The 14,271-nt window shown below is 48.9% G+C and overlaps 3 protein-coding genes across 3 annotated transcripts in view; 2 read left to right on the top strand and 1 right to left on the bottom strand.

Annotated features, from left to right (window-relative positions):
* LOC119163854 (uncharacterized) overlaps nucleotides 1–14,271 on the top strand; it is a 254,482-nt gene that overhangs the window by 185,745 nt on the left and 54,466 nt on the right. The gene's annotated exons all lie outside the window — the stretch shown is intronic.
* Nucleotides 1,429–8,326, top strand: LOC119165070 (uncharacterized). Its single transcript, XM_037417263.2, has 3 exons — nucleotides 1,429–6,608; nucleotides 7,207–7,369; nucleotides 7,976–8,326. Exons 1-3 carry the CDS (start codon nucleotides 6,202–6,204, stop codon nucleotides 8,300–8,302), a joined length of 897 nt encoding a protein of 298 aa, XP_037273160.2. The 5' UTR covers nucleotides 1,429–6,201; the 3' UTR covers nucleotides 8,303–8,326.
* Nucleotides 8,315–9,866, bottom strand: LOC142769171 (uncharacterized). Its single transcript, XM_075872143.1, has 2 exons — nucleotides 9,541–9,866; nucleotides 8,315–8,938 (listed from the first exon to the last, which is right to left on the bottom strand). Exons 1-2 carry the CDS (start codon nucleotides 9,864–9,866, stop codon nucleotides 8,359–8,361), a joined length of 906 nt encoding a protein of 301 aa, XP_075728258.1. The 3' UTR covers nucleotides 8,315–8,358.

Genomic DNA, 14,271 nt, shown 5'->3' on the forward strand with positions numbered 1-14,271 from the left:
CCTTTTCATGGCACTTCTGAAGTTTTCAGCAGGCTCATGTTTTTTCTCCGATGCCACTAGTCGGCGACTGTCCTTTTGCGAGCATCTTTCAGCTGCCACAACACTCTGCTGCAGGTGCAGCTACTTCAGAATGGCGGCATCTGCTCTTCCTTTGCCAGCATTGAATCTTGCGATGGCTTCAGCCACAGCCGCTTCAAGAGTGAGAAGCGATGCATGCTTGTTCTTTAACACGAGTGTCCACATGGTGGAGTGCAGTCTCTCGTTTGTGTTTTGCGTTTTGCCTCGCTGACAACGCTCCAGCAGTTTTTTGTCAGAGAGACGTGTGTAAACAGGCCGCAAGGCATGAAAAACATACTTTGACAAGTTGTAGCGATATTTTGAAGTAGTCTCCTGCTTGGCTACAGCCCTGTTGTACTTGCACCATGACTCTTCACCAGTTGGATAATGAGAGGGCCGAGGGCTTGCACCAGTTGATGGAACGTGATAAAAGGTTGCCCTGACAGCATTATGCATGGCCTCAATAGTACCCTGGTTACTTTGCAAAGCTTATCCATAATATGAAGTGAGCTTTGTGACCAGCTCACCTGTCAATTTGCGCTCGCCACCAAGGCTTGGCCTTGATTCGGCTCTTTGTACAGGAGGTTTCGAAGAGCTCTGCCCATGCGCTTTTGCACATGGTTGACACAGTCCTCTTTTTCCATTAGCACAAAGCCACATACCTATGCCTCCTTCAGACTGTTGAAGGCCCGGCTGTCTTCGACCCTTCGAATATGCCATGTCCCAGATCGTCAATGTCAGCTCTTTAACACGGAGGCTGTCTTTTGGCAGCGGCTGAATGCACCTTTATGCACCAGTGGGTATCTTCAATCCCTGGAAATATACGGCATCTCTTGCATAAAATGAAGCCTTACTTTCATATCACTCCACTATTATTCCTTTAAAAATATATGCTCAATGGCAAGCCAATTTGCTGAATGCACAATAAAGTCTGGCCATGTACACTTGGTAATGGCCATTTGTCCCATAACACTGGCATAAAACTCGTTATCTCAGTACAAGCTTGGCAAGTTTGGACTGAAACTCAGCGAAGCACATTGGGATTTCGCAACCTCTAGAGTTTTGTTATTTAGGTGTCGAGGTTTGTGGCTCTCACCACTGCCCTGGTTTCCTCGTGTCCAGGAAGGCTGTGGGAAGCTTCTGTGCCCACATATCAGGAGGGCAGGTCAATCTTTCACAAGTCCTCTCAAAATGTACTATAAACGATCCTTGGTTTTCTCCCATTTTAAATGGCTGGATCCACTTGTCTGCAATATCCGAAGACTTCTTTCGTAAAAAACCGGCTTCAAAGGACTAATATGCCTGGAGATGAAGAGCAGAGTGTCTCGGCGATCGTTTATTGCGGTGTAGATCCAAGAACCACCCCACGTGCCATTCTTTGTCCTTCTCTTCCTCTCCTGCACCCTATGTCCACTGTTTCTAACACTCCCGGCCCATGAATTGCTGCGAGCGCATTTCTTGGAAACACAAATGTTGTATAGCCCGCATTACAATTTTGCCGTCTGCTAGCTTTAGGCGACATGCACGAACAATGCCGTCGTGTCCCGTAATGTTTTTCAGAATGCGCTCAAATTTCCAACACAACTTGGGCAGAGCATTGTCACGCACTATCACTATATTGCTTTCCGCAATACTAGTAATGTCCACCACCAGCCTATTATGAGCGGTTCTAAGGAGTATTAAGTATTCCTTATACCAGTGATTCCAGAAGTCTTTTTGAAGCTTTTGTCGCTGTATCCAAGTTTTAAGAAGCTCCGTATGGGAGCTAGGCACCACGTATGCAGTTTGCAAGTCGGGGAGAGCAGTCAATTGCTTGCGATGTAAGAAATGGGCAGGTGTCTTAAGTTGTCTTTCACTGACCTCGCCATACACTCCCAAATCCGCCGCACCAAGGAGCACGGTCAGCAGAGAATTTCCACGTGATGCTATGAGCACACAGATAATCGCCGACTTGACTTCTCCTAATAGTGTCATACATAGCATGAAGTTCGCGAGAAGCACATTTAAAGCACAAAGCATTGTCCGAGTAAATCACTAAAGGGAATCAACGACGTGCAGTGAAACGCCGAAAAGCTTCCAAGAAACTGTCTGCTGTGGAGCGTAAAACAAGCTCCAGGTGAACAGCGCGTATTACGACGCAAGTGAATAGCATGTATGATTTCTGTGTTTGCTCACTTTTCAAGTTATGGTGACCCCGCTACTCACCGTAGCGGATCACCGCGGGTTCCCCCTTAGCGAGCCACAGGGCTGCGACTTCGTCACCTACTCGCGTGAAGCGCACCGCTCCGGGCGCTCAACTACTTGGGCGTTTAGCGCAGCGCGGCAAAACAGACAGTGTTTCAATACAAAACACACACTTTATTGCCTTTGGCGGCACCTCGAACAACAGTACAACGTCCGCTCCCGGGACGCGGAGAGCAAAGGCACCCACACGCGGACTTTCACAGTAAGGGAAAACCGCGAGCACGTCGCAGCTGGCAATGGCGAGCTTTGACACGCCAATCGGGAAAAGGTCCCTCGGGGCTATGCTGCGCACTCTCACTATGACCACTGGGCCTGGTCGCGATTGTTAGGGCAAACCTCGTACGCATAGGCCTACGGCAAGTGCGGCTTGGTGTGGTACGACCACTTCAAGCACTAGGCACTGCTGTGGGCTTGGCTTATGGTACCGAAGCTAGCACTTAAGTAAACACGCCTGCCGAGGTGCCAAAGGCCACCCCAGGCAGGCTACAGTCCGGCGATTCCCAAAGGGGATGCGGACGAAGGAAACACACGCTTACCCGGCGCCGACCACGGAGGAGAGACCGCTCCCTCAGCGTGCACGTACCGTGTGCCGCGCCCGCATGTGGCGCTGTCTATCGCCGCGCGTCGTTACCAGAGCAGAAAAAGCAAAAGGGTGTGGCCGTGCGACGGAATGCTGGCGAAACGGTCGCGGGCGCGCCTCAGATCCCCACATCCTCCTCTCCCTAATTCACCCTATATACCGGTCTGCAAAGACAGTCGGTCGTCGCCCATCCATAAAAAGACGTCATGCAATGGGCAACAGCTAGCCTCAGCCTCGCTCCACAACTGCTGCTTAAGAAAAAAAAATGAAACAACACAGCAATACACTCCAGAAATAAAAAAAAACATATATTTGGCCTGGTGCAGCATTCTGGGGGGGGGGGGGGGAGGCTCCGCGTGGCCCTATAGTTCTAACAGACGATCCACGTCCATCGTGGGGACGCTGTCCATCGATGGCCCTTCGCTGGTTGTGGGCAGTGGCAGCCCTGACAGCAGCGCCGCGAAATGGGGGTCCTCCCCCATTCGCTGTCAGCACAGGGCCGCCAGGTCAGTGTCCGAGCGCTGGCTGAGCGGGGCTGGTTTTGAAGCCTTCCTCGTGGTGGCCATCCCCTCAGCAGCAGTCTTTGTCTGCGCCACGTGCATGGCACCCTTATAGTGGCACTGATAGTGCACAGTCACACGGCACGTGGCACAGAACTCCACCGCAGCATCGGTAGGCAGTTGGGCACCTCCGGCTGCCTTCTCGATGTCCGCCAGTGTGCAGCCCCGGAATGGCCACGGGACACTGTCCAGGGGCAGGTCACGCCGTAAACGCCGCTGCGTCTTCCAAGGTGCGTTGCTCACAAAGTAGCGTGGCACCTCCTGCCTCTCCTGCCGCGCCCACATGGCCACACTTCGCCTTGAAGTTTTGAGGACCGGTGGCCGTGCCGACGTTGTTTGTTCCGGCTGCCGGGACAACAACCTACACGAGATAGTCTACACCCCACACCACAATGAGAGGCTATCTTCCCCACTGGCCTTCCCGATAGCCGGCGACACAGTTTCAGATAGTCCACAAGCTTACTAGAAAGGAAAAAAAAGCTAGAAAAAACATTTTGCCCAGAGATGTGTGCATATTTGACATAAGAAATGCCAGATCTTTCTGTGTTAGCGCAGATGACTCTTGGCTAACAGTCCCTCTCTGCGATTTCTTCTGCTTAGTTATCATTCTTGTATTGTCATAGCGGTGCCTGGCCACGACGTATATATGAATGCATGTACACGTCAGGAGATCGTGCAAAGCCTGTACTTTGTCAAAACAGACATCATGTTGTTTAAGGGCGGGCAAGACAGACATGAAATTTCTAACAACCCTGAACCCAAGAGGTGTCTCATCATCCTATTGTTCCACCTACAATATACATTTCAGCTATCACAAGTGTGCCCACTCAGAGAGCACATCATTCAAGTCTTTTGCCAAAATCAACTGGAAGAGTGGGCTCGTTATTACGACACCGTTGACTCGTCGATGCCAAGGCTTTCATGAAACATTCCAAACTGGGGAAAAAAACATACATTTTCACAGCCTTGTGTGGTGCGAGGTGACCACGACAAGACTTAGTGTGAGGACGTTTGCAAGGCCCAGAAGAGGAATGGAATTACTCCCAGCCAACGTTAGCATTTGCAGTCCCCATTGGCCTTCTCAAGGACGTCATGTGTATGAACTATCCATGGAAGCTATAGTGTAATTGTATTGAAATACTTGTCTTTATTGCCATGGCCACCAGAAAAAAATGAACAACACGAGGGATGAGAGAAACTAACTAAAAAACACAACTACAAAGAAAAGTCAATTATTGTATTCAACAATCAACATAGGAAGATCATAGCGAAATGCGAAACAAAAAGGAAACTAAAATGAGCTCAAGGCTTATACTCTGTTGCGAAACCTATGAAGGCAAATCAAACTCCCCCTTAAATCTGATGAACTTAAGCGAAATCGTGCCAACTAAACCCAAGCGCTAACCCGAGCTCCACAGTTTCCCTACAGACCATGCTCCTCTCTCCGAAGACAATGCCGCACGATGAGAAAGCCTTCTGCGGATAGGAGATCCTTCAGGACCCGGTACTTTGCACCTTTTTCGCACGCCTTGGGCTTAAGCACACCTTCATTAGCGTCCTAGACGATCGCCAGGTCAATCACCATCACCTGGTCGCCAGACTCGGCAACCAGGTCAGGCTTGAGTCTGACGCCATTCCTTGTGGTAAATCGCAGCTCCTCACGGACCGTGAGAGCCGGATTTCATTTTCTGATCAACCTGGCGACCTGTCTGGAGACATAGTTGTGGCGTTCTGTGCGAGAAAGGTGGACGGACACGCATTCCTGGCAATATAGAAAGCTGTCTCTGGCTTTTCATCACAAAGGCGGCATAGCCTCGAAGCAGGGTCTGTGCTCTGTTTATTAGTTAGAGCCCTGGTTGGGTATAGATTAGTCCGGAACGTAAGTCCCCTAATTTTATCCTTGTCCTTCAACAATCTTGAAACGCGGCTAAGCCACTTATTTGCAAGGGCCTGGTCCTGATGTGTTAAAAGATCTCTATTTGGGTAGTTTGCCTTTAAACGACACCACCACTTCTGAGAGCCTCTCTGAAGCGCGGCTGTCACTTCAGCAGCAGCAGTTATGCCTGACGGCACCTCAAACAGTGAAGGGATGCGAGAAAAGTTTCTGTTGAATACTGTTTCAAATAGACAGTCCACTAACAAAGGGCCCAGTCCATTCGTGGGCTTTATTGTGAAGAGATTATATTGGGAAGCAGGTGACTGTTGCCCATCTTTCGCCTGCTTTCAGCCGAGTGTTGGCAACATAAAAAAATCCTTCACCTGCTGGAACCCGTCTTGGGCCATTGATGTGACGACTGAAGGATCACAAAGGTCTTCCGTTTGAGGACTCGTATGCACTGCAGTTAACGCGGCGCATCCAACAGCTCGCAACTGCCATTTCCGGCTGCAATTTCATATTATTTTGCACTTTGCGGGCAACATAGTCTGCAACAAAGTTGCTTATTTAGTCACTTCTGGCTCGATCGCGGACTAACTGGTTTATACCCCTGTCACATGGGCACTTAAAAGTCTTTTAAGTAAGCGGTCTTTTTCCGAAAAGGAGTTCCTGACAGCAGACACACGGCACAGAGCGAACTCCTTTTCAGAAACGGTCTTTTTCGTAAATGGCGTTCGTCGATCTCTTTTACGGCTGCGAATGAGTAGCCTCGAAACCAGTGAGCGCCAGCAATTTTTGAGTGGTGGGAAAAAAAGTGCGAATGCTTATTTTTCTGTCACCAAAACTCTTTGTGAAAACAAATTTCATGTCTTGCAGAAGGTGTAATGAACTCTTTTATGGTTATTTCCTTTTCTACTCTCGTAAGCAGCTACAACGCGTCGGCAATATCACGTGGTGACACTGGGTCTCGCGCCGCGCCATTTTGCACAAGCGAGGAAAGCGTGGCAGTCGTGTGTTTGCCCGTCATTCAAGCGGTCCGAGTCCGAGCGTCTATGGCCAACTCCGCAGATCAAGCAGCCGGCGCCCCACGGAAAAGGCAGCGTCTGCAATGGTCGGAAGCAGATACGTGGAGCCTAATCAGACTCTGGGAGGACAACCTGCACTTGTTGCGAGCGCAGAAGCACAACGGCGAGGTGTACGCCAGCATCGCGGCTGCGCTCACAAGTGCGGGTGTCTCCCGCACGAAGGACCAAGGGCACACGAAAATAGAAAATCTGACACACACCTACAGGTGAGGCAAATTATTTGAGTAAGCTTGACGTGTCTTAGCGGCCTGTAAGCGTGAGGAGGGAAGTGGCACGACAACAGGGATCATGGGAAAAAATGATTTTTTGAAATTGTATTGCAGGTATATTATCGAACGCTTCCAGTAAGTTTACTGGCTATTTGAGCAGAATTTTTTTTGCGAGCCGGTGAAGCGCATTTGGCGTGGGAAACGTCCGAACAATCTTTTCGAAACGACGCCCCACCGTAGGCAAAACGCTGAACGCCAAGTGAATGGCCACGTTTGGAAGCATGCTTATCGCGCGTTTTAGCTGCACACGTTTTTTTTTCGACGATTTGCAGTGGGATTGCTTTACAATGACGCGATGTTGCAGTTACACGTTTAAGTACAAACGTCAAGAAACGCATCTTTGTTGCTTGTTGAGCACGCAAACCTGTCATGTAACAAGAAGGAAATGCGCAATTGATGTGGCGCAGGTTTAACAATTCGCTTTTTTCTACTTTTCGCCGCGCGATTGTACATTTCGCATGTACCAGTGGTTTTCTCGGTGTGCAGTTGTCAGTCTTGTAACATATGTTTAATCATTTATTTTCGTATTCTTCAGGAAATGCCTTAAAGAAAAGACAACGGGCTCGTCCCCACCAAACTGGCCCTTTTTTGTAGAGATCCATAAGTTTCTTGGAAGCCTACCCATGAATGACCCCTCTTTAATGGAGGAGGCTGGGATCAGCTCGAGCCCAGCAAGCAGCAGTCCCTCAGTTGAGGAAGTAACTTCTAGTGGCAGCTACATTCTTTATTGCAAGCAAGTAGCAGCGTTAAGTGCAATGGCAGTGGCTTTTTGTTCTTTGAAGCTGTAACCCACTCTTTGTACCAGTGTAGCACAGTGTGCACCCCGTTGGTGCTTTATGTTTGCCTTTAGCCATGTTCTCCGAGATATTGTTGCTGTAGTGTTTTAAAAAAAACAAAGAAATATATTTTCAGAAAGCATTTTCTTTTGCGTTTAATCGGTTACATCACCACAATAAAGTACGATTTAACATGACATGGTGGCACAAACCAGAACAAATATAACAGGAACAGTCATAAGAGTACATTATGGGACAAATACTGCAGTGGCTGAAATACATCTGCACTCACATTGCCATTTCGGCATCACAGAGCTTTTGGAACCATTACACCAGTCCTTAGGGTAAACGTAATGGTTAAGCGATTCGTGTGGGAGTCGGCATTGTAACACAAAAAGCACTCTTGTTGACATTTCCTTCTCTATGTGACATTTCCATCACTCAGACGTATAGCACACAGTTATTAATGGCTATTTCACATGTGAAAATGTGCAATCACCGCATTTCTGTCATTTTCTTGAAATGCAGCTCATCTCTGGCATGGTGGCCGGATCGTCAAGTGACGATACGGAAGTAGATGCACCCAAATTCACACAGGCTTCATCAGCACCTCAGCAGCCAAGCAACATCCAAGACTGTGTCACCGGGCGCAGAAACAGCTCAAGCGACAGTGGAGATGGCGCCCGCAGAAAACGGAGGAAGTACACAGGTGCCGAAATCAAGGAGAAGATGCTGAATGAGCAGCGGCTCTTGAGCGGGCAATTTGAAGCCGCCCATAAAGAGGAGATGGAAATTCGAACCAAAGCATTAAAGCTGCAGGAGAAACTTGTAGATGCAATGGTTGATTTTTTTTAATAAATAGTGATGCGATTTCCTGTACTCTTTCCGGCGATTCTTGTGATTGGTGCGTTTTAGTTCACTTGACTGTAGTAGTCCACAAGTGCGGCTCTCATGTCTGCTGCGTTTCCAACTTGGGCTTCTGTTGTGCATGACGGCTGCGGGAAGTCAACGTCTGACTGCTGCACCTCATTTAACCACTGCGGGTGGACATTGTCATTGAAGTGCTCACAAATGTTGCTTAGCATGCAGCATGCCCGTATTACTAAGCGAGCATTGCCTACATGGCACTCCATCCTTTTTGCAGTGAAGCGGAACCTGGCCTTAAGCCTTCCAAATGCATTCTCAACAATTCTCCTGGCTGAACTTAAATGATAGTTGAACTCTTTTTCACTTTCACTAATCTTCCCGCGGTGTCCAAACTGCTTCATCAGGCTGGGTGCCAATGAAAATGCTTGGTCACACAGAATTAGTGGCGGTACTACTGTCCCGGGTATGGTGGCAAGTGGAGCTTTAAAAAGGGGACCCTTAATAGCATTGGAGATTTGCGAATACCCAAACACGTGCGAGTCATGGCAGCGTCCAGGTGCTCCAACGTTGATATACCTGAAGCGGTATCTGTGATCCACAAGTGCCAGCAAGATGATACTGCACCTGCAAAAAACAAAGAGCGTGGCACATAAGGTGAATGCAGCGAACAATGGACACCAAATGTGTGTGCGTGTGTTTTGTAGTTGTTACAGTCGTGCAGCTACCTTAAAGTACTATCACAAAAGCATGTATATTTGTGTACAGCTAAGAATCTGCTGCTTTCTGTGGTCAATAATGGAGCCGGGAATGTTTTTGTTTTCTTGCAGCCTTGTGATATATCTTCAACATAGTAGGTAATAGACATTAAGTTTTCTGCAGATGAGCTGCTGCTTTCTGCAGCCGTTATGAGCATGTCGGAATTATCATTGCAAATGCAATCTGGCATCTCATGCTGTTGCATTAAAATGCTTACGTGAAAACTGCGTTGCTTGGCTTGCTCTAGTACCTGTAAATGATGCGAGATGGTAGGAACCAAATTGTGCGTTGACTAAAGCACTTGGCATCGCTTTTTTTATTTATTGCGATGTGGACTTGCCCTTGTGGCAGAGCTAGGAGTGAACTATATAGCGTAACAAAAAGGTTGAATAGTGTTGTTTTCTAGGCACATTAAAATACGGTATAAATCATGCTTTTTTTACATTAAGAAGTGGTATTAGGCCACTTACCAGCCTTTGTAGTTGTAGTAGTCTGTGGCATGCTCCTTAGATGGCGAGATTGGAAAGTGGCATCCATCCAAAGCTCCGACGCCTTGGTGGAAACCGGTGACGGCCTCGAATTCCTGAATGTGCCTCGTCATTTCCTCTGCGATCACCATTTTGATCCACTTGTGTTCCAGTACAGCGACAACAGCCTCGCAAAACTGCCTGTATAAGGTATTTACTGTCGAGCGTCCAACGCCGAAGAGGTTGGCCACAGTCCTATCTTCGGCTGACGAGCACAGCTTGTATAGGGCAATGCTGACTCGCTTCTCAGGAGTGATGGCTTCACGCATGCTGGTGCACTGTCTTTCGAGCTCACTGCGCAAGCTCTCCCCAATGAAACGAAATGTGGACGGGTACATTCGAAAAGATTGCTTGAAGTTCTGCTCACCGAGGTGAGGTACAGTTTCCTCGAACCACCTCTCGTTTCGTCTGAAGGCCCAGATCGATCGAATGCAGGCCTTCTCTGACAGCTCCAGTGCGCACAGCACGGAATTGCTGAATAGCAGTTGCTGTTTTATTCTCTCCTTGGCGGCTTTTGCAGCATCTGCCTCGCTTTCCAGAGCGAGAAGGCAGGCCGTGAGGCTTGCGATCCTCGCTTTTTCTCCCGTACGGTCGCCCATAAGGTGTCGAGAGCAGCGAAAAACAAATACGGTAAATAAAAACCTAGTGGTGCCAGATGGACTTGTGCACGTCGCTAGTTATGGGAATGCTTCCTTATCTAGTGCAAAAAACTTTCACATTGGTGTTTCTTCATCTCTTATTCTTAAATTTATTTGAAGAAACGAGCAGTGCAACAAGTCTTGAATTTGTACATGGTGATACATCGTTTAATTTTCATTGCTTCTTTTTTAACTGCTAGCGCCACGCTTTCGCTAGCGTCTTCGAACGAAAACACTAAAAGGAGATCGTTGCTGCCGTGTGTCTGCATCTCAAACACTTCTTTGTTAAAAGTCTTTCAACTTCCTAAAAGACCGCTTACTTAGACTTTTTGCGCGCCCGTGTGACACAGGTATATTGGACGAGTACACCACCTTTTTTATCACATTTATCACAGATCTTGTCTGGGATATACAGTGCAGTCCACTTATAACGATATCGAGAAAACCTAAAAATATGATCGTTATAATTGGTGATCGATATATCTGGACTGCCGCCAAAAAATCGTCGCTGGACGTACCTTTTGTAGCTCCAGGCTTCATTTCGCTATTTTCACCAATTAATAAATATTGTAGATAGTAGGATGTCAAAAACAAGACTTTATTTCTTACTCTGAAGAACGCGTCACGGGTTCGGCACGCCGAAGTAGTCCGAAATCTGCAGTTGCTTCTGCGGAAGCTTCAGCTTCACAACCGCGGTGCGCATAGCTTCCAGCTGCTGCGAAAACTCTGGCGGCATTCCTTTGATGTGCATAAAGTCAATCAGGGAGTCGATAGACATCAGTGCACCTTGCGTCGTCATCGACGGGGTCGTAGAGGCGCTGTCAACCTCCTCATCACTACTGTCGCTGCCATCGCACAACGCCGCCGCCTGTCGCAACAACACATCTGCGACGATTGGCTCGTCGGTGAGTTCATCGCAGAACAAAGCAGCACTGTCTGCCGTCAGGAAGTCCTCAACCGACGCGACACACCCACTATCTGCATCAACAGTAGGTACGTGCTCCCAGAGCTCCGTCAGATCCGCAGTTTCCGTGCCGGTCTCGCTGTCGCTATCGCTAGACGAGAGAGGCTGGTCCTGGTGCACAAAGCCTGCCTTCCTGAAGCAGTTCTGAATGGTGGTCTGCCTCACCTCGTACCACACGCCGTAAACGAAGCGCACGGCCTTTAGAAGGCTAATCTTCAGATCAGGGGCATCAGAGGGCCCGCCTGCATTGCCCGACGTACCGGGAGCCTAGCGGTCAATCGTTAACACGAGCCACTCGAGCATGCGTCGCCGGTACAACGCTTTAAAGTTAGAAATCACGCCGGCGTCTAGTGGTTGCAAGCCGCCGTCGTATTCGGCGGCAGGAACACCAATTCAATTGATGTCAGCTTCGGGCTCACGTTGTGTGCGCTACAGTTATCAAGCAGCAACAGCACCTTCCGCCCCTGACTTTCGATGACACTGTCCATCTCGAGCAGCCACTCCTCGAACAAGACACGGGCATCCAGGCCTTCTTGTTGCTCCTATAGCGGACCGGGATGTGCCGATTCCTGAGGCACACAGGCTTCTTGGATCGCCCGATCACGAAGGGCTTGAGCCGATGGCTCCCGTCCATATTCACGCAAAGTAATACGGTTACCCTAACCTTGGAGTGCTTACCGCCGGGACACGGATCGCCCTTCAAAGCATGCGTCTTCGATGGTGTCATTTGAAAGAAAAGGGCAGTCTCATCACAGTTGTAAATGTCTCTGGCTGAGAAGCGCTCCATCAATACGGGCAGGTTGGTCTGGAGCCACTGCTGCTTCGCTTCTGAATCGAGAGAGGCCGCTTCTCCCACCACGTTCTTGTACACAATGCCGTGCCACTCTTTAAATCTTTGTATCCAGCCGCCGCCGGGTTCAAAATTCGGTCTACCAAGCAGAAAGGCCAAGTTTTTCACCTTTGTGGCAAGTATTAGCCCACTAATCGGCACATTCTGGGCACGGATCGACAAGAACCACTGGTAGAGTGCCTCTTCGACGTCTGCATACAAGGGCTCCCGAACTCTCTTCCGCTCGTCGGCATGGCCACTGGTTCCAGCCTTCAAAAGCGCGGTGCTTCCGGCTTTGAGGATGGTCGAGATCGTTGACTGGGCAAGCTCGTATTTTTTTACAAGGGCGCTCACTTTAAAACCGCATCGCGAATCCTGCAAAATATTCGACTTTGTCTCAAGCGACACGGCCTTTCGCTTCGTCGGCGCCATAGAGGGTTGTCTCTGCTCCGCTCTAGACGTGTCTCGCGCGATCGCTGAGGAAGAGAGACCGACGGCGGGGTGGGAGCAGTGGGAGGAAGAAAGCACAGCCAGAGGTACACAGCCGAAATGCCAAAGAGGCCCCGCCCCGATGCCGCCGCGGCGCTTTGCTTTTCGCATTTTTTTTTAAATTCTCTCAGCCTCTCCGCGGTCGACGCGCGGCGAGGCGCAAAACGTGACAGCTCGCGCCATCTGTAGCATGTCGCGCCAACTCGCGATGCTCTCCTCGGCTTTTTGAATGGCCGGGACGCGCTGCCGGCGCTGTGCTGCAGTGGCGGCAGATACGTACTCGCCTACGCTAACTTTTCGTCTTGCCTCGGCATCGTTCGTTTCAGAGGAACTTATCAATCTAAATGTTACGATTATTCTGAATGAAACATGCCGTCCAGGGCAAACTTTTCATCGTTGTATTCGATATGCGGTGGATAACATATCGTTATATATGGTTTTTTTCCTCATAGCCCCAATGCATAAAATGAGAGTGTTAGGTCGACCCATCGTTATAACCGATATATCGTTATATGTGATATCGTTATAAGTGGACTGCACTGTATATTGTGCCTTTTAGTGTGACATACAGTCTCTCTGCATTCATTTTACTCAAGAAACCAAGGTTTACATCACATTCCCATGTTAAATTCAAAGGGAAAGTTTTTACCCCTCTTCAAGCCGGCGATTTTGATACCAAAGCATCGTGGCTGCTCCTTGATGTTACCCCAAAGATGAGCTCGGACATTGGCACATATGAATGAGATTGCCACTTACATTTTCTGCTTCATCTTTTCACGTGGACAACCTTCCAAAAACTTTATCACTCAAAAGAAGTGAAGACTCAGTTCACCCTCATTATTTCAAAATTGTCAGGCTCTGCGACAGCGCTTGTCATATGTAAATTCAAATGTAGTGTGTCATCACTGTTGTAACTTTTCCAGATATCTTTAATAGGTGCATTCGAACCCGTCTTTTCGAGGTCTCTAGGCGTGTCTTCACAACGCAGTTCTGGACAATGCCAGGAATTGTGGACTCGCTTTGCAGCCCATGGTGTCGAAAGGGGGGCAGAGTGGGGAGCAGGTAAATGCATGGGTGTAAAATGCTGCTGACGGGGCCTGCGTACCTACCAACTGGGCATATGTAAGAGGCGCAGCTACGGGCTGCATAGCCGGCACACAAGGAACAGGCGTGGCCGCAGGCTGCTTGTGGAGAGCGACGAGAACAGCCTGAGTGGACAGCGGCTGCTGCGTTTGACGAGAAGACGGCGGCTGCTGCGGGAAAGGAATGAAGGACAGTTGCCGAGCAACTTTTTAGTATACAAAGTCTTTAGCAGGGACGGTAAGTGGTCGGAAAAAACAGTACGGCTAGAGAGAGAGTCGGCATGTAAGGAAAAAGGTCGAGTCAGGGCGCGCTGCTTCAACTCGTCAAAACTTTGACACAAGGTGGTGAGTTCCGCAACGATGTCAGGATTACGGGCCAGGAGCATCTGAAATGTGCCATCATTGACCCCTTGAAGATGTGCTGAATCCTGTCAGACTCGGGCATGTCGAAGTTGACATGGTTACAAAGACAATCTCTTCAATATAACTTGCGAATGACTCGTATGGCTTCTGTGCACGAGTATGCAAGCGTTGTTCAGTGTAGGACACACAGACAGCAGGTCAACCGAAAACGTCTGCAAACGACGTCTTGAAGAAGTACCTTGTCTGAATGTAATTTTTGTCGTTGTAGTACCGCATTTTTTTAGAAAAGTAGGAATGAAACTGTTCAGT

Source organism: Rhipicephalus microplus, chromosome 8 (genome assembly GCF_043290135.1).
Source record: "Rhipicephalus microplus isolate Deutch F79 chromosome 8, USDA_Rmic, whole genome shotgun sequence".
NCBI lineage: Eukaryota > Metazoa > Arthropoda > Arachnida > Ixodida > Ixodidae > Rhipicephalus > Rhipicephalus microplus.

What these genes read in the sequence shown, in the direction of transcription:
- LOC119165070 (XM_037417263.2), top strand. Translation starts at nt 6,202, where the DNA reads ATGAACTCTTTTATGGTTATTTCCTTTTCTACTCTCGTAAGCAGCTAC. An exon ending in AATCTGACACACACCTACAG is followed by an intron (nt 6,609 to 7,206) that starts GTGAGGCAAATT and finishes CGTATTCTTCAG; the next exon opens with GAAATGCCTTAAAGAAAAGA. An exon ending in GCAGTCCCTCAGTTGAGGAA is followed by an intron (nt 7,370 to 7,975) that starts GTAACTTCTAGT and finishes CTTGAAATGCAG; the next exon opens with CTCATCTCTGGCATGGTGGC.
- LOC142769171 (XM_075872143.1), bottom strand. Translation starts at nt 9,866, where the DNA reads ATGCGTGAAGCCATCACTCCTGAGAAGCGAGTCAGCATTGCCCTATAC. An exon ending in TACTACAACTACAAAGGCTG is followed by an intron (nt 8,939 to 9,540) that starts GTAAGTGGCCTA and finishes TGTTTTTTGCAG; the next exon opens with GTGCAGTATCATCTTGCTGG.